General features: G+C 41.2%; 1 protein-coding gene and 1 non-coding gene across 4 annotated transcripts in view; both read left to right on the forward strand.

Annotated features, from left to right (window-relative positions):
* Positions 1-24,922, forward strand: part of IKBKB (inhibitor of nuclear factor kappa B kinase subunit beta) — a 45,929-nt gene extending 21,007 nt beyond the window's left edge. For all 3 annotated transcript variants that reach the window (XM_016127423.2, XM_036228751.1, XM_016127424.2), the window contains 17 exons: positions 2,918-3,006; positions 4,044-4,133; positions 6,381-6,505; positions 9,702-9,809; positions 10,960-11,089; positions 11,469-11,663; positions 12,324-12,438; positions 13,531-13,654; positions 14,233-14,384; positions 14,576-14,637; positions 15,734-15,843; positions 17,009-17,058; positions 17,169-17,268; positions 17,479-17,626; positions 19,946-20,073; positions 22,545-22,635; positions 24,031-24,922. In XM_016127423.2, coding sequence (XP_015982909.1) covers positions 2,918-3,006; positions 4,044-4,133; positions 6,381-6,505; positions 9,702-9,809; positions 10,960-11,089; positions 11,469-11,663; positions 12,324-12,438; positions 13,531-13,654; positions 14,233-14,384; positions 14,576-14,637; positions 15,734-15,843; positions 17,009-17,058; positions 17,169-17,268; positions 17,479-17,626; positions 19,946-20,073; positions 22,545-22,635; positions 24,031-24,096 — 1,883 coding nt within the window. In that variant the 3' untranslated portion in view covers positions 24,097-24,922. The remainder of the gene's footprint in view (positions 1-2,917; positions 3,007-4,043; positions 4,134-6,380; positions 6,506-9,701; positions 9,810-10,959; positions 11,090-11,468; positions 11,664-12,323; positions 12,439-13,530; positions 13,655-14,232; positions 14,385-14,575; positions 14,638-15,733; positions 15,844-17,008; positions 17,059-17,168; positions 17,269-17,478; positions 17,627-19,945; positions 20,074-22,544; positions 22,636-24,030) is intronic.
* LOC118609584 lies at positions 21,165-21,283 on the forward strand. Its single transcript, XR_004953472.1, has one exon. It is a non-coding gene; the product is annotated as a 5S ribosomal RNA (ribosomal RNA).
* Positions 24,923-25,136: the final 214 nt, after the last annotated feature.

Here is a 25,136-nt window from a genome sequence, read left to right on the forward strand (position 1 = left end):
TGCTTTGTGGTATGGTTTTAATTTTTATACATTTGTATATCACTTACTAGGGGTTTAGATTTTTTTATAAATGTTCAGATGTGAAAGTGTTTTTCTTAATCTCAAATGCTCATTTTCTATCCCATTGAAATCAGATTAGGTTCTCTTGGCTTGAGATAATTTTGATTCATTTCATGATGCTCTTCAGGTACTATTTTGTAAAATGCAGTACAGTCAGGCCTATTTAGCTTTTGGAAGACTGCTTCAGTAAGGAGAGCTATTTAAGAGGTCTTGCCTATTAGAATTTTTACTCTTGCACTCAATCTAAGAAACTATATATAACAATACCTGTAGGATTCTTTAATTTTAGACTTTATTAAGTTGGCAAAAATATTTGAGAATAAATGACTGCCCCAAAATAAGTATTAAAGTTTGTTATATACAGTTGCTTAAGCATAATCATAGACAGCTATTAATAGTATAGTAGTCAGTGGATTAGTTACCAGTTTGCCATTCCATCTCACTAAAGATCTAGTGACAACTTTGAATCAGCATGGTGTAGAGAATAGTGCTTTCTGTATAATCCAAATGCTCTTAATCCTCACTGGGAGGCTACTTGGGACATCTCACCTGCTCGTCTTCCGTGTTATTTGTGCTGAGATGTTCACATCCAGCTTCAGAGGCCTTGTCTTAATCTGGACATATGTGCTTGTTCAAAATACAGTGAGTCTCAACTTTCATACACTCTCCTTTTGAATAAACTGACCCACACTTTTATGTATTATACTCTGACACTGTTGTCATATACCCACACAGGCCTTTTGCAAATCAGTCAATACACATTTTGAATTATTGTACAGTTATGTTCCCTGCCAGCCACTAGTTCAGGTTCAACAGTAATACCATCTCTGTGTGCAAGATTGTGTTTGTGCAATTATTATAGTGTTTTCTTATACTTTGATTCTTTAATAAAAGTAATACAATAATGAAAGTGCTGTGAGAAACATTGGTCCTTAAAAGTTAATACAATGGAGAACGAGATGGAGTGGAATTTTTTAGGCATTGAAAGCAACAAGTCTTTCGCTTCATTTGGACAGTCAATGGACCTATACCAATCTACTGTATTCACTTATGAAAGAAAAGAAAAATAAGGAGTAGGTATGAGATGATGGCACAACATGGTCAAAGGCTGGCTTTAAAAGGGCGGACGTAATTAGAAGTTTTCTAATATAATGTAATGTTCTGAGATGGAACTGCCCTAATCAGATGTTAGTGAATTGTTTACTGTCTCAATTTGACTTTCAAAGATGCTTTCAGAAAACATTCAGCATAAAAGTCTTTATGCACTGTGTCCGATTTTTCCTCCTTCTAGCCATGTAGTGAAGGGCCTTTTATTTCACATCTAAAATTCTTTCTGATTGAAGAGGTGAAAAAAAGCATTTCATTGTGCTTTTTAATATGCACTTTTTTGGACTACTCATTACCTCGAGCAGCTTTCTGCAGAATTGTTTACCATTTGCATTTCTTCGGTAAATTGCCCTTTTTCTACTGGGTTGCTTTCTTATTGATTTATAAGACTCTTTGTCTATTCACTCTTTGACATATGTGTTGCAGATATTTTTTTCCCAGCCCTTTTTGTCTTTCAACTATGTGAATGGTATCTTTTGCCATAAACTTTAAAAACCTTTCGATATTGTTCATATTGCTTGTCTTTATGCTATGTACTTTTCTTTACCTACCTACCTAAATATATATATATGTATTTAAATATATATATATATATTTTTTTTTTGCTAAATTTGTCCCTTGGTACTTTAGAGTTTTTGTTGCTAATGCGAATGGGATTTTTTTTTTTCCCAACTGAATATATCTGACATGGAGAAAAATTATTGATTTGTACATACTTCTTTGTTTCCAAATAACTTACTAAATTCTTTCTAGGTTTTAGTCTATTGAGTTTTCTAGCCATATCATCATATCATCTCCAAGCAGAGACACTTTTATCCCCTATTTCATTTTTTTCTTCTGTAGTACAATTAACTAGGACTTCTGTTAAAGTTATTAAACCTCTCATGAGTAAAAATCACATCCGTTGCTCTGTGCCATGACCTCCTGTATAACATCATCATATTTCCTCTTCACAGCAGAAGTTGTTGGTATCAAATGACTTCAAAGCCAGTAGTATCGTGCAGGCCTCTTCCTTCCCAACTAGTTTCTGAGCTCTTTAAAGTAAGGGATCATGTCCCTTATTTTTTGTCCCTCACAAAACTTAGCAGAGAACTGGACATATGATAAACACACATAGAACCGTCAGATGTGTTGAATGTTCTAACTGCGTTAGTGTTCCCCACTTCTTCCTTGAAGCCAGCTCTGACCTTATAGGACTCTAGATCAGATGTCCAAAGTGCTCTTTGCCCAGAGGGCCCTTCTTCCTTACCCATCCTGTAGAATTTAGATTTTTCAGCCTCTACACCAGACAGGTTCCTCTTTTCAAACTTGATTAGCATCAATATCACTTGGAGAGCTTGTTAAAACACAGATGGCAGGGTCACCCCCAAAGTTTCTGATTTCGCAGGTCTGGAGTGTGGGACCTGAGAATACTGCATTTCTGACAAGTTTGGATGCTTCAGGTTCAGGCAATGCAGTTCTAGAACCACTGCTCTATACTGTAGTTGGTGACCTCGTGGATGTGAAGCTATGGGTTCTTTGCATGAAAAAGCCAGATTCTCGTGGTGGTCCCAGTTCTGCTCACATAGCCAGGTCCTCTTCACCCAAGGGCATCTGCTCAGACCTTGTCCCTCTACCACAAGTCCGTGCACTGGCAGTCAGAATATGTGTCAGGGGCACACAATGTTCATCTTTCACAGCATAGGTGATTTTGAAATGAAAAGCATTTTTTAGGCTTAATGGAAATCCACTCCCCTTTCCACCTTCTCAGCCTCCGCACTTAGATACCTTCATGAAAACAGAATCATCCATCGGGATCTAAAGCCAGAAAACATCGTCCTGCAGCAAGGAGAGCAAAGAGTGAGTGACTACCCTGGGACTTGGAAAGTCCTGGAGATTGCCTCAGGGAAGCTGCTCTGGTAGAGAAGGAACAAACTTTGCATGTTTGTTTATATTTGCTTTGATTTTCTGGGAATGCTTTTTGATTTGGATCAAAATTCAGCAAAAAATTCTTGCTTTCAGATTGAAGCAAGTTTGAATGGATCACATTGTTAATTGCCCAAGTTGCAGGAATCTGATAAGGAAAATAATGTTTGTCTTCCCACCTTACCCCCAGCCTTTGGGACTAGCACTTCTTGGAAATAGACTTTTTGTTTTCCGTTTGTTTGAGAGCGTCCACTCTTGATGCTAACATGGAAACCAGCACTAAGTTGGTTCTGGGTGTGGCTGAGAAGAGGCATTTGGAGCTGACACCTGCCCGTGGAGCCTGGTCCAGCCTGCAGTTTCCCCAGAGCTCTCAGTGGCCTTCTTCAGTGGCCCTCCTTCCTAGGTGTGGTGGTAACATCCCATGGGGCTGAGCACTGTGCTCTTCCACAGACTTGTTTTTTTAGCTGGGGGGGATGAACGGGCTCAGCAGAGTGGACTGTAGTAACTCAACTCATGGGTCACTTAATCTCTCTGATGCACCTTCTGTCAGCATTCTAGGCTGGCCCATGATTATCACAGTGCTCACCTTTGTTTCAGTTCACTCATTCTTACCATTGGTTCTAAGAGTTGAGAACTAAAGGTATCCACTGAGAAGGGATTGGCTTGGTCTCTCACATCATGAAGTCCAGGTTTAGCAGTCTTGAGGTCTGATGCATGGCCTGTTAATGATGGCCTTCCTCTGGTGACTCGTCACAGAGCAAGGGAGAACATATGCCTTTTTTCAGCATTTTCACAGTGTGTGTTTCCTTTTGCCCTAAATCTACCATGTTGGAGGCATTCTGTGAATTTGGTAGTTCTGAGGAACTTATGATCTAATGCCACCTGGGATTTCAGAAATATCCTCTGCTCTATCAGCAAACGATCAGAATTTTCATAACCCTCAGATTTTTCTTCCTTCCATTTTTTTCCAGTTAATACACAAAATTATTGACCTAGGATATGCCAAGGAACTGGATCAGGGAAGTCTCTGTACTTCCTTTGTGGGGACCCTGCAGTACCTGGTAAGACATGGGATTTACATGTTTGCTGATCAGTTTCTGTCTGATGGCCATATCTCTGGGGCTCCTGTCTATCCTTGCCTTCTAGCATCTAAGTCTTGCCAGCTCTTTGGATGTTTCTTAGATGCATAAGGATTATTGTGTGAGGTCAGAGGCAGAATCTGTTCAAGTCAGCACTTTTTTTGCCAACAGAGGCCCTATGGAAGGATGTGATCCTCTTCTTTGGTGTCAAAAGAGCTCTTCTAGTGTGCTGTCACACAAATCCCATAACTGCTGAGCTTCAGTATTTTATCTGAAAACGAAGAGTTTAAATTAGATTCATGCTGGTCCGTAGAGGCCACAGTTTTCATGACGCATGTTGGGCCATTGAGGAGGAGCTGAGCTCTGAGATCCCACCCTTTATGTTATTTGGTCTGAATATTGGGGTTCTATTTGAGTCATTCATTCATTCATTCATTCATTCAAGAAATATTGTTCAAGTATGATCTATGTATGTGCCAGGCATTATGCTAGAAGCTGGTGATGCAGTGGGAAAGAAGACAAGCCTTTCTCTGGCTTTGGGAGCTTAGAGTTTAGCAAGGAAGCAGGCATTACTCCGACACACAAATGACTGAGAAAATGCAGTTGTGATAAGTGTGATAAGAATAGGAGGATCTAGGCTAGTGTGAGACCTGAATCGATGGATAAATGAAAAGGGGCTGGAGGAGGGTGGACTGAGAGGAAATTCCAGGCATAAGGATAATATATTAGGAGACCAGAAAGTATGGCTGGAACCTAGAGAAGAAGAGAGTATCTTGAGTTGAAGCTGGAGAGAGGGGTAGGAGAGAGAGAATACAGGGCATTTGGGGCTGGGTTAAAGATTTTAGACTTTATCCTAAAACCTCTGGAGAGACATTGAAGGGTTTTAAGTTGGTGGGGGATCAGGTTTACCTTTTGAAAAGACCACTTTTGGTACAATGGGGAGAATAAATTTCACTGAACAAAAATAAATCTGGTCAGGTAGTAAGGAGGCTGTTATGATAATCTAGAGCTGGTGGCAGCAGTAAGGACGTAGAGAATGATTCATGGAATGCTTAGCAAGAGACTCAGCAAAACTTGGTAATACATTGCTTGTAGGATGGTAACAGCCAGTAAAATGTTGATTGAATGAAGGAGTGTGCAGTTTAAAAAACAAATACAAAAAAAAAAAGGTTGAAAGACATTAAGCTACATGAGCTTAAGTATTCTATCTAGTTCTCAAAAAAAAAAAAAAAAGAAAACCATTTTGAGTGCATTTATACTTCCTACTTATCCCATCAACCATGGTCATGGGCTCCACCAGTTTATCACCTACTCTGAGGAATATAGGTTTCAGAGTGGCGACTCATGGATGGCTATGATTCAGGGGCCTGTGTCCTTATAACATAATCACGTAGGTCCTGCTGTGTGTCCCCTGGAATCCTCATTAATTCAGCCACAGTTAAGTGGGAGGAATCCCATGCTCTGACCAGGATGCTCAAGTCAAATCTTTCACTTGCAGGAGCTAAAACTTCTGTCCATAACCAGACACAGAGACTGACCTGACCATCCCCTAGTTTTTCCTCTTGTTTTGGACTCCTTGGCTCTTTCTTAACTGTCACACTTCTAACCAGACTGTGCACAGTCCTGTCTCTGTGCCTTTGCTTGTGATGGTCATTTCTAGAATGTTTCCTCTCGAACACTCATGTGAGGAGCTTTCTTCTGAGTCTGGTTCCAGTCCTACCTGTGCTTCAACAATTTCCTTGGTCACCCCAGCTCTTTCCACTTGGGCAACAGTCATGCATCTGGCTTTTACCCTGCCCGATTGTATATATTCCATCCCATTGTATGACCATGTCATTCACCACATCAGTTTAGGAGAGTTGGTCAGCATGTGATGCATTATTATGCATTCGGGGTGTATAGCCTGGGATCATTTTCCTTTGTTGTATGCAGCCTATCTTCCTGTCTCCTCACAGAGCCCAAGAGAAGGGTATGCAATATACTCTGGTCTACCTAAAAATACCCCTAAGGGCACTTATATCAGCATTAGGAATGAATGAGGTACAGAAAAGTCCTGTATACTACCACCTAAATGTGGCCACCTCCTCAGCCTTGAGTGGATGTGCCAGTGCCCCATGGTTAGAGCCAGGAAAGTGTGGGGCATGATTAGAAGGGCTGGTTGACCCTTCCTGTGGTGGCTCCTTAGAAGAGGGAGCAGCTCAGGTATGTCTACACCATGCGTCGTTTCAGGCCCCGGAACTGCTGGAGCAGCAGAAGTACACAGTGACCGTCGACTACTGGAGCTTTGGCACCTTGGCTTTCGAGTGCATCACGGGCTTCCGGCCTTTCCTCCCCAACTGGCAGCCTGTGCAGTGGTGAGTGAGAGACCACGGCCCTGGGGCTGGGCCCGGGTGGTCTCCTGAAGGAAGGAGTGTGTTCCTGTCTTTGCCATGTCGCTTCACCTGTTCCCACCTCACTGGACACTCTCAGGCTGAGCCGGAGACATCTGTGATTTGTCTTCCAGAGAGAAAAAGTCCTGTTGGAATGTAGCATGTGGACAGTCCGAGCTCCAAAGCCTAGAAAAGTAGAGCAGTTGTTAAGTATTAACATCTTTAAATGTAATACTATATAAATGACATTTGCCCTGTGTTCAGTAGCAGCAAGTCAGTACATTCACAGACTATTGCGTACATTTGTGCACTTACACTGCAAACGCTTGTGTTTTAGTAAATAAAAGATATGTACACATGACAAATAGGAAATATTTACATAAAAATTTATTGTTGACAAATTTTACTATACCAAAATATAAATTTTTGTTTTAAAAACATAAGAAAGTGGCTTAAAATGTGAACCAAATAAGTTACAAAAAAAGATTTTTTAAATATAAAATAACATGTTATTCCTTATATATATAAAAGTTAATCATTACTGGAATGTATAATTTAAATTTATATTCTCCTAAATTAGTTAGGTTTCATTCAGAATTGTTTCTTGAGAAGGCTATACACTAATTTAAACAATCCTACTGTTGTTCAAAATTTTTTTATTTTCAGGGTTTTTTTTTTTTCAGCAGTAATGGTTCACATGGTTCAAACTTCAAAAAGTATAAAAGAGTATATACAGTGACGAGTCATCTCATACTAGCTCCCAGCCTGGTTTTCTTTCCCACAGGGACCTTGAGTTTTTGGTGTGCTAAAGATGTTTCATACATGTCCAAGCACATTGGCATGTATTGATTTGTTATTTAATTTATGTGTCTCTCTTCTTCTTTACATTAATGGTAGCATAATATGAATTCTGTCCTGTATGTGCTCTTCAAGCATTTTAACACTGTGAGAATTTCTTTCACATATCCTGGAAATAATTATAACCATTTTTGTGTATCTCCAGGCTTTTCAGCATGTGTGTTATACTTAAAAAGACACAAATTACATATTCTCATATAATCTGCTTTTCATATTGATTATTGAAAAAACTTATTTTTTACCATATTGTTCGGTATTCCACCGAGTAAGTTACGCCCATTGTTGGAAACATGGGTGGTTTATAATTTTTACTTCTTAACACCAAGAATAACATCCTTGTAGGGAAATTCTTGTATATCTCATATATTTTTTTCAGGGATAAATTCCTAGAAATGGAATTAATAGATCAAAGATTAAGTACATTTTAAATGTTTTTAGGTGTATATTAACAAAATGCTCAAAAGAAAGGTTATATAAATAGTGTTTCCACCAGGAACATACACAGCTGTCCCTTTCAGCACCCCATTGCCAACACTGGCTGTTGTCATTTTTCTAAATACTTTTCTGGAAGTAGCAAAAACAATTAACTTTTTTCAAAAACAGGTATTAGTATCATGAGAATATTTATTTATAAGAATAAGATGTAGCTTTTGAAATCTGTTCCAGAGGAGTATTTTTATGTGATGGCTGTCCAGTTCAGTCAACATTTATACACCACGTGTTGGAAAAGCAAAGGTAAATGAGGCAAGCAAGGCCCTTGCTCTTGAAGTCTGGTGAAATGGTAAAGTATGGTGACTTATTTTAAAACAAGTGATGCTTATTGGCTTACATAGATTCTGGATATTGAGGAATTAGCTCATTAATTTATAATCATACCTTATAATGTAAGCATCGTAAAAATAACTAAATATCTGTAATCTATAGTGTTTTTAACTAACCAAGGAATTACAACATTTCTCAGTTCAAATGTTGGATTTTTCTGTTATTTATAACAAGAGTTAAAATCCATTAGACCTAGAAGAACACATACTATTAGAAAATATATTCCTACTGGCTCAGCATCTTCATAGTAAGTCTGTTATCTGCACAACCAGCTTCCTAGAGCTCCCCTCATCGGTTCTGGAAGGCCACATGACCACTATAAAGTGGACTTCTCTGATGCCCAATAAGGAGCTGTTTAGTGGACTAGTGTGGAAGAAGTGCCTGTCTCATCTGTCTTGTAATGCTTTAGACAACTTTTTAAAAATTTCACTCTCTCATCTCAAATGACAGTAATTTCAGAACAATGTCATTTCAGCTTTATAATTCTATTATAAAGCTATTTTGAAATATTTATAGGATCTAAGCAATAAGCATTTTATTTACTATGTCTTTTTATTTTTATAATTTCCCATCAACAGACTAAGTTTTCTATTAGAGGACCATCCCACTTGTATGTAATGGCAAAGTGTTAGTGCACCTGCCTTAAAGCTATCAGTTTTAGCCAGAGCCGTAACCCACTGGCCCCTGCCATCCATCCACTAGCTCTTCAGGGTTTGCCATGTGCTCCTGATAAGCCAGTTCACCTCTTACCAATGAGAATTGTGCAGGTGAACACTTTTTATTTGAATTTCCTAGGTGTTCTTGTAGCAGAAGGATTTGGACATTCAGGCAGAGTAGAAAGAACACCAGACTTTGGATTCGAGTCCCCGGTTCAGCCACTCTCTAGTTGTATAACCTTGGGAAAATCACCTGATCTTCATTTGCTTACTACTGATTGGGGGACTAAAGAAGTACATGTTCAGTGTCAAAGTAGTTGGTTATCTATGAAGCATTATTCAAATTATTATCCTTGTTACCAATAAGATTTGAAACCAGTTGGGTTTAAATTTTTTTTCCCTTTATTATTTCAGATGCATCAGTACTTTAAATTGGGAAATAAAAAATTTATTTACCTCTAGAAATAATATTTAACTGTATACATTAAGAAGAAAATGCATTTGTTTGTGCATGTATTGTGCATATTTCCTGTAAATGTGGTATGTATGCTACAATCATGGTTTGGAAGTCCTGATTTTATCCCTCATCTAAACATAAGAGTTTTATATTAGATAAAACAAAAGGTAGAATTAATGATAAGGACAAGATTGAGATAAGGAGTCAGCAAGCAATTCTCTCATTCAGGACTACTGTTCATTCTTAGACTCTCAAAGAACTTATCCTAGCAGGATACAAATGCACTCACTAACTGTTACCTCGAAAGAGTAAATAGTGACTGGGTATGTTGTATAAGTGATATGTTTCTATTTTAAGGGCTATAATTAACAAGAATACATGTCTGCAGGCATTCCAAAGTCCGGCATAAGAGTGAGATGGACATTGTTGTTTTTGAAGACTTGAATGGAGCAGTAAAGTTTTCAAGCTCTTTACCCTATCCCAATAATCTTAACAGGTAAGGCACAGTGATATTTCTCTTCTACATATTTTTCTTTTTTTAGAAACATGTCTGAGGTGACATCTATAGACTTTTTTCTAATAAAAAAATTTGTTTTTCATATTTCTGGAGGTTAAAAGTCCAAGATCAAGGTATCAGCAGGTTTTGTTTCTCTTGAATTCTCCTGCCTTGGCCACCTTCTCACTGTCCTCACATGGCCTTTCCTTTGTGCTACCCATAGACTTTTAAATAGGTTATCAGGTTATCATCCTATGACTAGGAACTTGACATAACCCATCTCAATCTTAGAATGGATTCCCATCACTCACCCTCATCTAGAAATCACCTCTTCTAAATTTACATAACAATTTATCTGTGCCTCTTATTACCCTTAGTAGCTTCTACCTTGTGTTACATTTGGTTTTGCATAGAGTTTATCTCCTACTCAAATGTAAGCATTTTAAGAGTAAGGAATTATACTTCTCTTTGCACTCCTTATGTAGCCTAATACTGTCATAGGCAACAAATAAACCTTTGGAATGGCATTACAATCTAATCCCAGAGCCAGAATACGAACCATTAAATAATAATATCAGAATTGGGTATTAGTACACAAGAAAGTTGCAAGGGAGTCACACAGTTGAGTAGCATGGATAATAATTACCATGAATATTTAGTAGAAAGATATTGAGGGGTCAGCTGAGAGTACTTATAGGAAGCAGGCTGTGGAAGGCCTAGAGTGTGACTTTTGTCATGTGAACCTACCCAGTGCCTTTGAGGAAGGTGATTAACAAAACAAGTCCAGCAGCCTGGGGTCTAGATTGTGTGTGAGTATCACCTAGAGGTCCAGCACACCTATAAAGTACAGTTAAAAAGCTTCACAGCAGCCAGTTGGAGATCAGTCTGCTGACCCATCTGTTGAGAAGTCCCTGATCTGAAGGGGTGTTTTAGCAGATCAGGAGAGGTGATAAGCACCTGAATAATTAATTTGGTTGGAAATGTTCACCCTTTCTCTCAGATTAATTCATTTTCAATAATCATTTATTGACCGCCACCTGTGCATATAATGGTGAAATGCATGTGGGTGTGCGCTTTTCAATTTGCACATTAAGGCAGCCTGAGATTGGCATTGAAAGTGTCTCCTCCTACACTGTGTTCCTCTTCTCAGTGTCCTGGCACAGCTGCTGGAGAAGTGGCTGCAGCTGATGCTGATGTGGCACCCCCGACAAAGGGGCACTGATCCTGCGTACGGACCCAATGGCTGCTTCAAGGCCCTGGATGACATCTTAAACTTAAAGGTGAGCATGGAGCCTTGAGGCAACAGGTCTGGTGCCTGTGGGACATGGCGGTTCTTATGAGAAAGAAATGCTCATTAAAAAGCAGATCATGGGCCACCTGACTGGGAAAATTTAGGTTGCTGTGAGAATATCCCTCTATCTCAGTAAGGGAATAAGACCCCTGTGCTGATTGACATTGGTCCTAAAGTTGTAGCTATGGACAAACGGGAATATTTAAGACTAGAGTATATAAACCACAGCACTCAGACTCCCTTCCTCAAGCTAGGCCCTTGCTTTGTGTGGCTGGGAGGTGTTGGGAGTGGCAGAGGATCGAGACAAAGAGATAGACATCTCTTTAAAGATGGGTTTTTTTTCCAATAACATCTGGGTTATGTTGCAGCTAGTTCATATATTGAACATGGTCACAGGAACCATTCACACCTACCCAGTTTCAGAGGACGAGAGTCTGCAGAGCTTAAAAGCCAGAATCTGTCACGACACAGGAATCCCTGAGGAGGACCAGGAGCTGCTGCAAGAAGCAGGTCTGGCATTGATCCCTGACAAGCCGGCCACTCAGTGTATTTCAGACGGCAAGGTGAGCCCCTGGCTTCTTACAGAATGGCCTGTTTTTCCCTAACTTTGCTTGCAAAGAAACTAATTATGCGTTCAGATTTCAGCTTTATTTTATCAGTTCTATTTATCACACACTACAGATACGTGCCTGTTTTTTTTAAGTCAGAATATAAGATCCTCTGTGTGGCCTAGTGGGACACATGAATCACTTCACTTGTTAGTTCAGACCACTCAGAGTGCCCTTTTTTTGGCTTCGTTGCCAAAGCAATGCTTCATTCTTCTGAGTCAACCAAAACTGTTTATGATGTACCTTTTGTATACAGAACTGAACTGACAATCCAAGCAATGCTAGTCATGGTTCCTGTCCCCAAAAGCTGATAAGGTTAACAGACAGGAAACAATCACTGGAGGGGAAAGGAGATGGCAAACATCTAAATTGTACATTAAAGACAATCAGAGGATAAAATAGAATGTAATAAGTTGTAAATAAGGTGTACATTCAGTTCATAAGTGGAACAGGAACAGGCCAGAGTCATCGAGGGAGGGTCATGGTTGCTCATTACTCACTGGCTGAAGATGCTTTTGGTGAACAGTGAGAAACGCTCTGAAATCTCTTTTTTATTAATTGGAAAGAGGAGGGGTTGGATCCACAAGATCTTATTTTGTTCTTGTCCCTTTGTAGCTAAATGAGGGCCGCACGTTGGACATGGATCTCGTTTTTCTCTTTGACAACAGCAAAATTGCCTATGAGACTCAGATCACCCCACGGCCCCAGCCTGAAAGTGTCAGCTGTATCCGTAAGAACATCATTGCTTAAAAAAAAAACCACTTATAAAGTACAGAATAAGGCCAGAAAGAGAGACGTGGACCAGGGGAGTGGTTCTCACCAAAGAGTTCAGTCCTTGGGGCATCCTTCTTTATAGGGACATGGGAGGGGTGGCCCAGCCCAGAAGGAGTGAAGGAAGTCTTCATTTCAACCTCATAGGTAGAACTTTAAACAGGGGACAGAAAATATACCTACAAGCTACTTACCTTGAATCGGATGACCGACCATTTTATTTATTTTCGAAGTTTTATTTATATTTTAATAATTAATGTATGCACGTGCTACCAAAAAATCAAAAGGTACAAAAGGGTATACAGTGAAAAATAAGCCATCCTCTCTACCCAGTTCCCTAGCATCTTCCAGAGAAACTGCTGCTATCAAATTCTTGGCTATACCTTCCCAGGGTATTCTATTCTATGTATTTATAAATTGTGTGTGTGTGTGTGTATGTGTGTGTGTGTGTGTGTGTGTGTGTATAAAATTTTCCCCCAAACAATTGGTAGCATATAATACATACTGTTCTTACTTGCCTTTTTCATTTCATTTAACAGTATATTTTGGAGATTTTTTTCCCCCTGTTGGTGCCTATGTTTAGATGGACATTTTTATGCATCTCGCACTCTTCTTTCCACACATACACACAGAATAAACAGATCAAGGGTCCAAAGGCTTAGCGATCTCCAGGCTTATTGCTTATTTAATCATCTTCCATTACTGCTGGTTGAAGCTACATTTTTAGATAACTTTGTATGACCTTAAATATTGTAAACATAAGAGTTTTTATTGAAAATATATGAGCCTGTGTACGTGTGACTGTCTCCACGTGGTTCACACAGCGTTACTTTAAATTAACAAGTATTTATTGACTGGTACATGCTTGTGCTATAATGTAGTACAAAAAAATGTATGAAACAGTAACCAGGTGTAGCACGCAAAAAAGTTATGTAATAGCATAGTAGTTACATAACTTTTAAAAACATAAAAGTGCCAGCGATGTCGCAAGGCAGGACGTGGTAATCACAGGGGAGTTGTTCTCTGACAATTGTGTATGTCTTTGTTCCAGTTCAAGAGCCCAAAAGGAACCTGTCCTTCTTCCAGCTGAGGAAAGTGTGGGGCCAGGTCTGGCACAGCATCCAAACCCTGAAGGAGGACTGTAACCGGCTGCAGCTGGGACAGCGGGCTGCCATGTATTGTGCCAGGCGGTTTGGGGATTAACTTATTTAAAATTGCTTGGTGGCTTTTGCCACAGAGAGGTGGTGGAGGCAGGGGCCCAGAAGCAACTGTTAGGAGAGACAAGAGGGAGACACTGGTTTGGATGGGCAGGAAGTGGTCAGCTGAGTTGGATGGAGGGAGCCTTTTTAGACCTGACAGTGTAAGTAAGGTCAGCACATGGAGCAGGAGTGTAAATGGAGGGTTTGGCTGGCTGAACTGGGGGCAGAATTTGGAACGTGGAGGTGCTCATTGCAATTTGGGTCAGCAACATTCCCCTGATTGTCATACCAGGGACTGGCTGACTCTTTCCCCATGGTATGACCAGTTTGGGTTATTGGCCCTTTGTGTAGTACTCTGTCTAGTTCCAAATTTGGTACAGAACATCATACATTACTGAGGGCTTGGAAATTGTCTTTATGGTTATAAGTGGCTGCTCCTATAATAATTATAGGAGGGACCTGCCTTGGCATTTGAGGTGGTTTTGTTATTGTACAGGAAATGGTATTTGGATCCCAAAGATGCCCCAAGGCTCTGTTTCTTGTGGTCCCTGCAGGATGAATCTCCTCCGGAATAACAGCTGCCTCTCCAAGATGAAGAATTCCATGGCTTCCATGTCTCAGCAGCTCAAAGCCAAGTTGGATTTCTTTAAGACTAGCATCCAGATTGACCTGGAGAAGTATAGTGAGCAAACTGAGTTTGGGATCAGTGAGTGTACTCTTTGTAATTAGTTTGGAGAGACCATTTCATTCTTATTTTCTCTTTCTGAGGTTTCTTTTTTTTTTTTTTTTTTTTTTTCTTTTTTTTTTTTTTTATAATTGACTTGGTTATTTCTGTTTTGGTTTTGTGGTGGTTTTGTTTTGTTTTTCATTTTTTTTTTCCTACTTTTTTTTTTCCAGCATCAGATAAATTGCTGCTGGCCTGGAGGGAAATGGAACAGGCTGTGGAGCTCTGTGGGCGGGTAGGAGACTCATTTTAGGTTTATATCTTTATGGGGAAGGAGTGGGGAGCGCGGAGAATGAGGCTTTTTTCTACCATTTTGCAGTTTCTTTTCAAACACTAGGTCAATCTTCTATTTCAGAATTCAAGTTTTCCTCACTGTGCTTTTGACTTTAACTAGGATTTTCTGGAAAGAGGCTGGGAGAGTAGTCAGTAAAGGGGGCCCCACTGTGGAGACCCAAGAACTACACAGATGGACAGAACTGGTCCAGATTTGAATAGGAGCAAAATGTGAAGTGTCCTTGGGTCAAGCCTAAACCTCTTCCTATTAGAAAGGGCCTTGGATGAATAAGCAACATTTCATCTAGTCAAAGGTTTTTGCCTAATTTTGTTGGGACACTAAATCCATAGGGAAGAAACAGTCTAAGCAGAGTCCAAGGACAGTGTAAATTCAGATGCCATTGAAAAATGCTAATTACAAAGGCAAGAGAAGTGTGATTTAGTGAACCTCAAACAAATTGAAGACTTTTGGCTCTGAGGCTTTTTTGTGGACTTTTTCACCATTTTTTCCCTGTGAACTTGGGCAAGGACCTTCACCTTCATGTTTTAATGCCTGTTTCTATCAATCAGCACTGAACACATGCTTTAAGGTGGCTATTATAGAGACAGTACCTGATTTAACTGTGGAGACAATGAGTGCTCCATGCCATCTTGGCGCTCATGTACATAATCTACGAAACAAAGGAGTCCAGGCCTTCCCACATGGGATGGCATTGGATGGCAAGAGAAGAAATATGCATAGGGCATCTTCTGTATGCCAAGTACCATGCCAGATACTTATAACTTTATCTTACCTAACTCCTAAAATGGCCCTATTAGAAGCCTATTTTGTAGTAGAAGAAACTACAGATAAAGGGTTAAACATTTTCCCAAGGGTCACACATCTAGAAAGTAGTAGACCCGAGATCCAAACCCAGGTCATTTTGACTCCAAAGTCCATATTCCTTCAAGCCAGGCAGTCATGAGCCTTGAGTGACTTTGGAGGGTTTGCCCTGAAAATCTGGCATCTCAGAATGCTCTTATTACGTCAGTTGACATTAGCACCGCTTTTTCATTAGGAGAATGAAGTGAAACATCTGGTGGAACGAATGATGGCGCTGCAGACCGATATCGTGGACTTGCAGAGGAGCCCGATGGGTCGGAAGCAGGGGGGGACTCTGGATGATCTGTGAGTACCAACCGGACAGGGAACCGCACGCTGTCCCCAGCACATGCAGAAGCCCTAACCAGAGTTTCCATATGTATTATGTTGAGATCAGGTGAGGTTATTTTGGAAACTCTGTGAGACCACTCTCCTCTAGAATCATTTTGGAATGTTCCAGAGATGAGCGAGGGCAAGTTACCATCACTCTGAACCTGAGTTTCTATATCTATTTAGTGGCCAGAAAAACTGTCTGACTTCCCAGAGTTGTAGGATCAGTTCAGATAATGCATAGAGAAGTGGTTCGTAAACAGTCAAGGCTGTATGGAATGCAAGGAGCCTTTACCATGTATTAGATATCACTGTTCAGCCAGCCCCCCTACCCAGGTGTGGCTCGAAGAGCGGAAAGTCAAGCAGAGAAATCTGGCAACTCCTAGAAGTTTGGACCTGGAAACTGTTCATTTGAATCTTTATCAGGACTTTGGCCTTGGCTCTGGGAGGGGACAAGGGGCCTAGGCAAAGCAGTCCTACTTGTAGGAAATCACACAGGTGTATGCAGCCCCTATGGTGAAGATGGAAGGGAGGCAAGCAAGTGCATCAGCCTCTCAGGAGCTGTCCTATTTGGGTTCATCAGTATCCTCTGATGCTTTTACCATGATTCTCAGGAACAGGAGCCCAAATGTCAGAAATCCGATTTATTTGTTTTCTATATTTTCTCAAATCATTTATTCTCCTGCAGTTTTCAGATGAAGGTCACTTCCGAAAATGTCAGCCAGTCTCACTGTGTTAAGGAGGGAAAGGGATAGGAGTTTGCGTCCACTCTGGGCCTGAGGGGAAGCCATGTTCTCCAGTCCAGCCTCAGGTCCAGTGCTGGCACCTGGAGTCACTGTTGCGGAAGCCAAGTGGATGGGAATTCCGGAAATCTGAGAGACAGAGTGGAAACTCCTTTCCTTAAGATTCTCTCTCATTAAACCTTGGAGATGTTTGATTTTTGATAATGAAGGCGCTCACTCCCTTATTATAGATATCACGTATAATATCACCAGAGATAATCATTTTCTTCAGTCAAGACATATTACCAGTCTTGCTTCTAGAAATTAGTAATTATGCTCGCAGGAATTAGCTCATCAGTGCTTCAAATGTGCTTATTTGGCCTCAGATCTAGACAGAGCTTCTTTTTTGTATATTTCAGAGAAGAGCAAGCGAGGGAGCTTTACAGGAGACTAAGGGAAAAACCAAGAGGTAAGTGGGCTTTTATGCCTGCCTCGGGTGCCTTGTTATCTCAAGTATGAGGCATTGGTACTCTCTGCCAGCCACCTGGAGGAACTGTGCAGCTCCTTTCCTCTTTTCAGACCAACGAACTGAAGGTGACAGTCAGGAAATGGTACGGCTGCTACTTCAGGCAATCCAAGGCTTTGAAAAGAAAGTGCGAGTGATTTATACCCAGCTCAGGTATAAGCCCTGACTTTCCTACTTGAGGTGGAATGTGGAGAAGCAGCGAGACTGTGTGAAGCCATTTCCTCACTCCCCTCTGATGTGCTTAAACCACCTGAAGAAAATTTATTTGCAGCTGCTGATTGGATGCATAATTGACAGAAATTATGTTCTCCTGCTTTCTCCAACCCAAATGCCACTGGAATTTGTCTTGTTTATTCTTTACAGTAAAACCGTGGTTTGCAAGCAGAAGGCTCTGGAATTGTTGCCCAAGGTGGAAGAGGTGGTGAGTTTAATGAATGAGGATGAGAAGACTGTTGTTCGGCTTCAGGAGAAGCGACAGAAGGAACTCTGGAATCTCCTGAAGATTGCTTGTGTGAGTGAGCCCCTGTAGCCCAGCCCACAGCCCTCTGTCTGCCAGTGCTCTGTGCCTTCCCACCTCTGTGCAGCTGTCACCACCCCACAAGGGACACCGCAAAGCCACAGACAAACCACTCAGCTGCCGCTGCTCAATTTTCTCTTCTCCATGACTTACAGTGAGCAGGGAGGGGCAGAGTTAGCGCCTGGGCCTGTTTTTATTTATGCATATATTCATTTCCTGTGGCTACTGTGATAAATTACCACAAAGTATTCTGTCCTAGTTCTGGGGGTCAGAAGTCTGAAATCAAGGTGTTGGCAGGGCTGGGCTGCTTCTGTAAGCTCTAGGGGAGAATCCCTTTCTGCTCCTCTAGCTTCTGGTGGCTCCAGGCATTCCTTGGCTTGTGACAGCATCACTCCATCCTTTGCCTATCTTCACATGGCCTTCTCTGTGTCTCTCTTCTGGGTATCTCTTATAAGACCACTTGTCATTGGATTTTGGTCACATCTGAATAGTCCAGGATGATGTCATCTGGGGATCCTTAACTATATCTGTAAAGACTATTTTTTCCAATAAGGTCACATTCCCAGGTTCCTAGAGTTAAATATAGACAGACCTTTTGAGGGTCCGCTTGTCAGCATAATGTGGTTGACCCTCATCTGTGTCTGCTGCTTAGTATTGTAACTCATACATCCTGTGCCCACCATCTCAGTGTAGCTGCGATTCCACTGAATGTTGCTCAGAAAGAAATGTAACACAAAAAAGAGAGCCCAGGACAGAGAAAGGAAAAGAGCCAGGCAAAAGCCATGGAAACCAAAGCCAATGGGAGAGTGACCCCCACTCTGAAGACTGCAGAAAGGTTAAAAAGGTTGAAAGGAGAGCTATGTAGTTATCGATAGCCTTTAAGAGCAAGGAATAGAATGGAAAGGAAGATAGTTGCTTAAGGTGGAAGCAGGACACACAGATGGTGTTTTTTCAGGTCATGAGATAAGCATATTTGTAGGCCGAGCAGAAGGAGACAGTGTACTGGGGGATTCATAGTATCAAAGAGATAGGAGACAGTGAGTTTCTAGTCCTGAGACCAGTGGAGAGATCCACATCATGAGCATGAGTGGAAGTCTTGGCCTTGGGAAGGGGTGAGTGACATTTCCTCCTGTAAGTAAGGAGGGAAAGAAGAGAGATGACAAAAACAGGGAAGGTTTAAGATGGAGAGAGAAGTCGAGCTATTCACAGGTGATGGCCTGACCTGCCTTGTCTATTTATTTGGTATTTTTTGAGTGTTGACTATGCCCAGCAGTGTGATGAAAACTAGAGATAAAGGAGGGAGAAAAAAGCATGGTGCCTGACCCAAGGAGCTCATACTCTAGTGAGGGGCACAGACAGGGACCTGAATGAGAACAATTTCGAATGGAAAGTGCTATATAGCAGCTGTAGGAAGCAGGAGCTAAAGCACGAATGCAGAGGAGGTATGCCAGCTTGTCTTAGAGGTGAGGGAACCATGGGAGATGTTCCCAAGGAGGTGCCGTTTCACCTGAAGAATGAATAGGAGGTAGGTGGCTAGGTGGCGATGAAGACAAAATTGGGTGCTGGAATAGCTGGTTGAGATTAGACCTTGACATTCAGATGGAAGAGAGGGCGTGGAGCCGGGATGGGTCCCCTAGCTTGAGAAGCTGAAAGGGATGAAGAACAGCAGGCTATAGTGAGGGCAAGAAAAGGGGTCAGTGAGCAGTAGGTGAGGCCAGCACATGAGAGTGTGTTGGGGACTCAACGAGGAGAGGTGGCTTGAGGTGCTGAGAAAATTGGCCATAGATCATGTCTGTGGGCTGCAGGCGTAAGGAAGTACAAGTAGCTGGAGCAGGAGCCATTAGTTTAGCATCTTGGCTTTGAGGCGGAGTGGTTACAGCATCCTAGGAGTGAGAATATCTTGGTTTTCTTCTCAGCTGCCCCACAGATGGGTGATTCAGTCACTGATAACTTTTTTGTGTGTTTCAGTCTTCTGCTTGGAAAAAAATAAAAACCTCTCCCTTTCAGTTTCCTTATAAGTGTTCACTAAGCAATCCAACTAATGAAATAAAGCCTACAAATACAGGCACTCAAATCTCTGTATTTAGAATCTTTTATCAAAAAGTACACCTGTAAATAGAGACACATTTACTAAACTTAAATGCAAACTATTAGCTATTGTCACAGATAGAGATGTTGACCAATATTCTCTAGGGATAGCATGTGTCTTATGGCCAGTTGTCTTGTGAGAAAATGCTATACTGTGAATGCACAATTTGAATCAGCCCTTTGCTCCAAAATTTTGTTGACTTTCTTTCTGGTTTTGTCCTTTAGAGCAAGGTCCGTGGCCCTGTCAGTGGAAGCCCGGATAGCATGAATGCGTCTCGCCTTAGTCACTCTGGTCAGCTGATGTCTCAGCCTCCCAATGCCCCCTACAGCTTGCCTGAGACAGTCAACAAAAGGTAAGTCAATGTCATCAGTAACAATGCCAAGTGTAATATTCAAGGGCACACTAGGAGGTCATGGGATAGAAATGCAGCAATGCACCATTTTGTCTGTCCGATGATCTTGTGCGTGTTTTTCCTTTGTGTTTGTTACATATGCTAGGCCCTGTGGGGACAAATGTCTCATAGTCCCTTGTAACTTGCTAACTAAAGTTTCCTTATCTTAGGGTTGGATTACTAATTGCTCAATAAGAATATTGAAAGTGCTAGTCAGTCACATGCTGTAATATAGTCCATCAATCATTGCCTGTTCTTCAAAACCAGCTTCCCTGCAGGGAGAGCCCTAGTCGTGCCCCCTGAGTTCTCTCCTCCTCCCTTTCACCCTCCATCCCTTTGGGTTACCATCTTCCCATCTTCCTCCCATGGCATCTCATCACCTCTCATTCATCCCTTCCTTCCCCTCCTGTCACCTGTACCGCTGCTGCAGAGGTAAACAGAACACTTCAGCCCTTTCTAGCAAGCCTTTTTACCTCCCTGCTTCATATCTTTACTTCCTTCAAGCCCTCTCTGATCAAATTAGTCTTCACGAAACGCCATTTGAAGTTATTCCTTGGTCAGTAACTAGCAATGGCTTCCCATTCCCTAGCGTATCCAGCCTGAGCCTTTTCAAGGCATTCACGGGCACCTCACAGTGGCTGTCCAAGAGGATCCACTGTTCCCACACAAGTTCTTGCTCGAGCTCAGTTTACCTTTAAGTCTGGTCCAGACCAGCAGCATCAACAGCATCTTGTTAGAAATGCAGATTCTGAATCACAAGCTCAGGGATGTGCACAGTGGCCCATGTTTCACTAGCCCTGGCAGATTCTGATGCACACTCAAGTTTGAGAGCCACTCTCTGGCCGATGCCCTTCCCTGGAGCAGTCCTGCCATCTGGAGGGCACATCTGCTTCCTGCCTCCTCCGAAGCCCTGAGCGCACATGCACACAGGGATTGTTTCTTTCTTGGATCACCTGTGAGGATTGTTTGTTTCTAATTCAGTCCCATACCTATTTATTCAGCACCTTCTATGTGCCAGGCCCTAGGCAGTGGAGGTATTCAGATCACTTCCTGTCTACGGCCATGCCACCCTGAACAAGCCCAATCCTGTCTGATCTTGGAAGATAAGCAGGGTAGGGCCTGGTTAGTACTTGGATGGGAGACCACCTAGGAAGACCAGGTACTGTAGGCATAAGAAAAAAAATTGTAAGCTGACAAGGTCCTTGAAATCTGTGAGGTCAACCAAGGGTTGCCTCGCCTGAAAAAAAAAAAATTCAGTTCCTGTAGGCGAATCTACAGACATAGAAAATAGATTAATGATTGCATATGGCAGGTAGGGAAGGAGGATGGGAAGTAGCTAATATTGGTACAAGATTTCTTTTTGGGTGATGAAAATGTTCTAAAAGTGGATTATCATGATGGTCGTATAACTCTGTAAATATGCTGAAACTATCAAATTGTATACTTTAAATGGGTGAACTTTATGTTATATAAATTTATCTCAATAAAACTGTTTTTAAAAAGTCCTGTTCCTGTATTTGAGGAGTTCATACCCTATACTGTTTTGGTATTTAATCATATATGGCCTTAGGTCCTTAATTCTCTCTCCAACCTACTGTGAGTTCTTTGAAGATAGTAACCAGGTCCTGTTCCTCTTACATTGCCCTCTGGAGATGGCATTGAGCCTTTAACCTGGTTAGTAGCCCCATAGAAGAGGCTAAGGAAAAAGATGTCCTCTGTGCCTACCATCAGAGTGTCACACTTTGCAAGGTGAGAGGAGTTTCAAGACACTGTCTTCCTGGATTTGTCACATTCCCTCTAATGATATCCTCAAAGCCTTAGAAAAGTCATCCTGGGAGCACAGGTTGCCAGTTGTCTTTCCATATCATAGAGCTGAGGTTAAAAAAGGACGAATAACTTATTATATTCTCCCCTATTTCACCATGGCCTGTTCTTGATAGGACACGTGCATTTCTTATTATAGAAAAGAGAGAACACAGGTTAATGAAATTAGTTCCCAGAACTTACTTTCTGCAGACCTCAAGGAACTGTGGAAATTGCTTGGTTTGTATATATTTTCTCCACTTCAAAAATTGAAAAACAGGTGATTTGGGAGGTTTCTTTAGATTTTGGTAGTTTGGAGAGAATTAATAAATTCAGCTGTCTAGTTAAGTCTGAAAGAACTCTTAATTTTTTATTAAGCAGGGATCTGTTTGCTTTTTCACATTGTGATGAGTGATACTTCTGGCTGGATTTGGGCTTCTGAAAATGCTTAATTAGATGCATGAAGTCAATAATCAATGACATGGTGTTTTAAGACATTCAGAACCAAAATAATTATTATTTAATTCTTAGAATCTTGCCAAAGCTATTTAAAAATATGCTAAACAGTAAGTTTATCTCTGAAAAAAATAATACTGACCACTTTCTAATAATTTGATCATTTTCTTTAGTGAAGAGTTGATGGCTGAAGCACATACCCTCTGCACGCAGCTAGAAAATGCAATGCAAGACACCATGAAAGAACAGGACCAGAGTTTACGGGTAATGGCCTCTGAATCTCAGCTGTCCCATTCCTTTCTACAACAGACTAGAAAAATAAAATGGAAAGGCAATCTAGCATTTTCTTGACCTCAGCATACACTTAGGATTTTCTAGTACAGCTGACCCTTGAAAAACGCAAGGGTTAGGGGGACCGACACCCTGCACAGTCAAAAATCCACATATAATTTTTTGGCTCCCTCAAAACTTAACTACTAATAACCTACTGTTGACAGGAAGCCTTACCAATAACATAAACAGTCAATTAACACATATTTTGTATGTTATATATACTACATACTGTATTCTTATAATAAAGTAAGCTAGAGAAAAGAAAATGTTATTAAGAAAGTTATAAGAGAAAATACATTCACTGTATTTATGGGAAAAAATTCACATGTAAGCGGACCCGCGCAAACTGTACATATTTATTCATCATCATCATCATAATGCTAACAATTATTGGATGGATACAAGTACTTTATGTGTACTATCTCATTTTATCCTTACAACACTTGATCCTTATGAAGAAGGTAACATTATTCTAAGGCCTTCCACCCTCCACCTGCCCCTGCAACTTTTGTACAATTGCTGAGCATCTGTAGGTGTGTGTGTGTGTGTGGTGGGGCGGGGCGGGGGGGCGGGTGCTGTTCTAGGCTTCAGAGATAAAACAAGAACCTGCCTTGGCCCTGCTTCCCAGGGACTCAGAGCTTAGCTTTAAGTAGTACTAGTTATAGGGAAGCTAACATAAAGGAAAACTAGTTACAATACATGTACGTTAACACAAAGCTAACATTGTGTGAGGATCTTAAGTCATTCCCTCAGCTCTTTAAATAGCCTTTTTCTGCAGATACAGTCACCTGCTAGCCTCCAATTTCTGAGTTTTTCAGAAGAATCAGAGGGGATACTGCTAATTATAATCACCTATTTATTCAGGTGTCTTCTCCAATACTTGGGGCTTTGCATATGTTTTGTTGCTGTTCTTCCCCTTCCTGGCACCGCAAAATTTAACTTTTTCATTGCTAATTTGCATTTCTGCCAGAGGAAAAGGAAGTCTAATCAGGCTATTTCATCTGGAAATCAATAGCTGAGATTTACTCTTGGTGCCACCTACGCACTGTGAGCATAAATAAGTGCTATGAGCACAAGTAATATTAAAATTGGCTTTCCAGTTTCCATAGTCACAGAATCTTAGGGACTCCAAGCTAGTCCAAAGAAAAGATCCTTTATGGTTTTGAATATGTTACTTCAGCTCAAGGGTACCGTGCAATAACAACACTATTATTAATGAGAGGATTTAAATTTTCTTCTAAATTGTACTGGTTGTCTCCTGAAAATGAAAAACAACTTGAAGTATATTGGTGGCCATTGTATTTTAACCTGCCTGTTGACTTTCAGTCTCTAGACTGGAGCTGGTTACAGATGGAAGAAGAGGAGCAGAATAGCCTGGAGCAGGCCTCCTGACTGCAGTGGGTGGCCTGGACCACCTGATGGGGCCGACTGGCCTGGAGCTCTCCCACGGTGGCCCCTGCTATAATGACATCCCAGCAGTCTTTGACACCTAGACATTCACCGTGGACCAAGGGCCGTCATGGGCACCGCCAACAACTTGTCTGCACACTGGAAATTCTCCACCAGAGGCCCAGCAAACGCTAATGTCAGGCACAAGCTTTTAAGGAGACCAAGCCACAGCAGCTACTTTCTCTGCTCTGAAAAAAAAGTGCTTCAAGTACAGTTGCCCCACAGACCACTGGACAAATGTCTAATCTGAATCTTTCAGGACAAAGTATGATCCACACTTGGTGCCAGCTTGTCTTCTCCTGACCCCTCCTGATCTCCAAAAGCCTTGATCTACCTGTTCTCACAGCTAGAATTCCATTGGATTTAGCTTCTCTTAAACAGACTTTTAAATCATGGACTTGATCTGGCCCCATCCTTACTCTTCCTGTTTTCATTTCACTGCTGCTAACATTTTCCTTTACCTACACTTTGGTGGTTGTCCTCCCTTGGGGAGTGTTGTAGATAAATGCTAAGGTCCCCCTGTATGTAGTCCTTTGAGCCACAGAATGACGCAGTAGAGCCAGCATGGAAGAGCAATTCCATTCCTTTGGATTCCAAAGATTACCTGAGAGTGAGTTGTTATGGAGAAGGAGAAAAGGTTATCTGTCAGCCACAGTGCCCACACGCCCTGTCCTTGTTCAGACACATCTGTGTGCAGTTGTGATGGGATGGGGAGGCCCTGCATCTCATATCATCTAGCAGTATTATTAAATTGATTTATTTAAAAGTTTCTATGTCTTGTAACATGAACCAAACACATATATTAGGTCCCACAATCCATTTTTACGATACTTATGGTTAAGACTCAAAATCCAGCTTCATAGAAATTTTATAAACTAGAATAGTGCCTAGATCAAACAATGTCACAGCACTAGCACTGCTTTTCTGACATTTCACAAAATTCACCTTTATATAAAATAAAGGAGGAATGCAAAACAAGTTCA

The sequence above is a fragment of the Rousettus aegyptiacus genome, unplaced genomic scaffold, assembly GCF_014176215.1.
Source record: "Rousettus aegyptiacus isolate mRouAeg1 unplaced genomic scaffold, mRouAeg1.p scaffold_m13_p_11, whole genome shotgun sequence".
Lineage (NCBI taxonomy): Eukaryota > Metazoa > Chordata > Mammalia > Chiroptera > Pteropodidae > Rousettus > Rousettus aegyptiacus.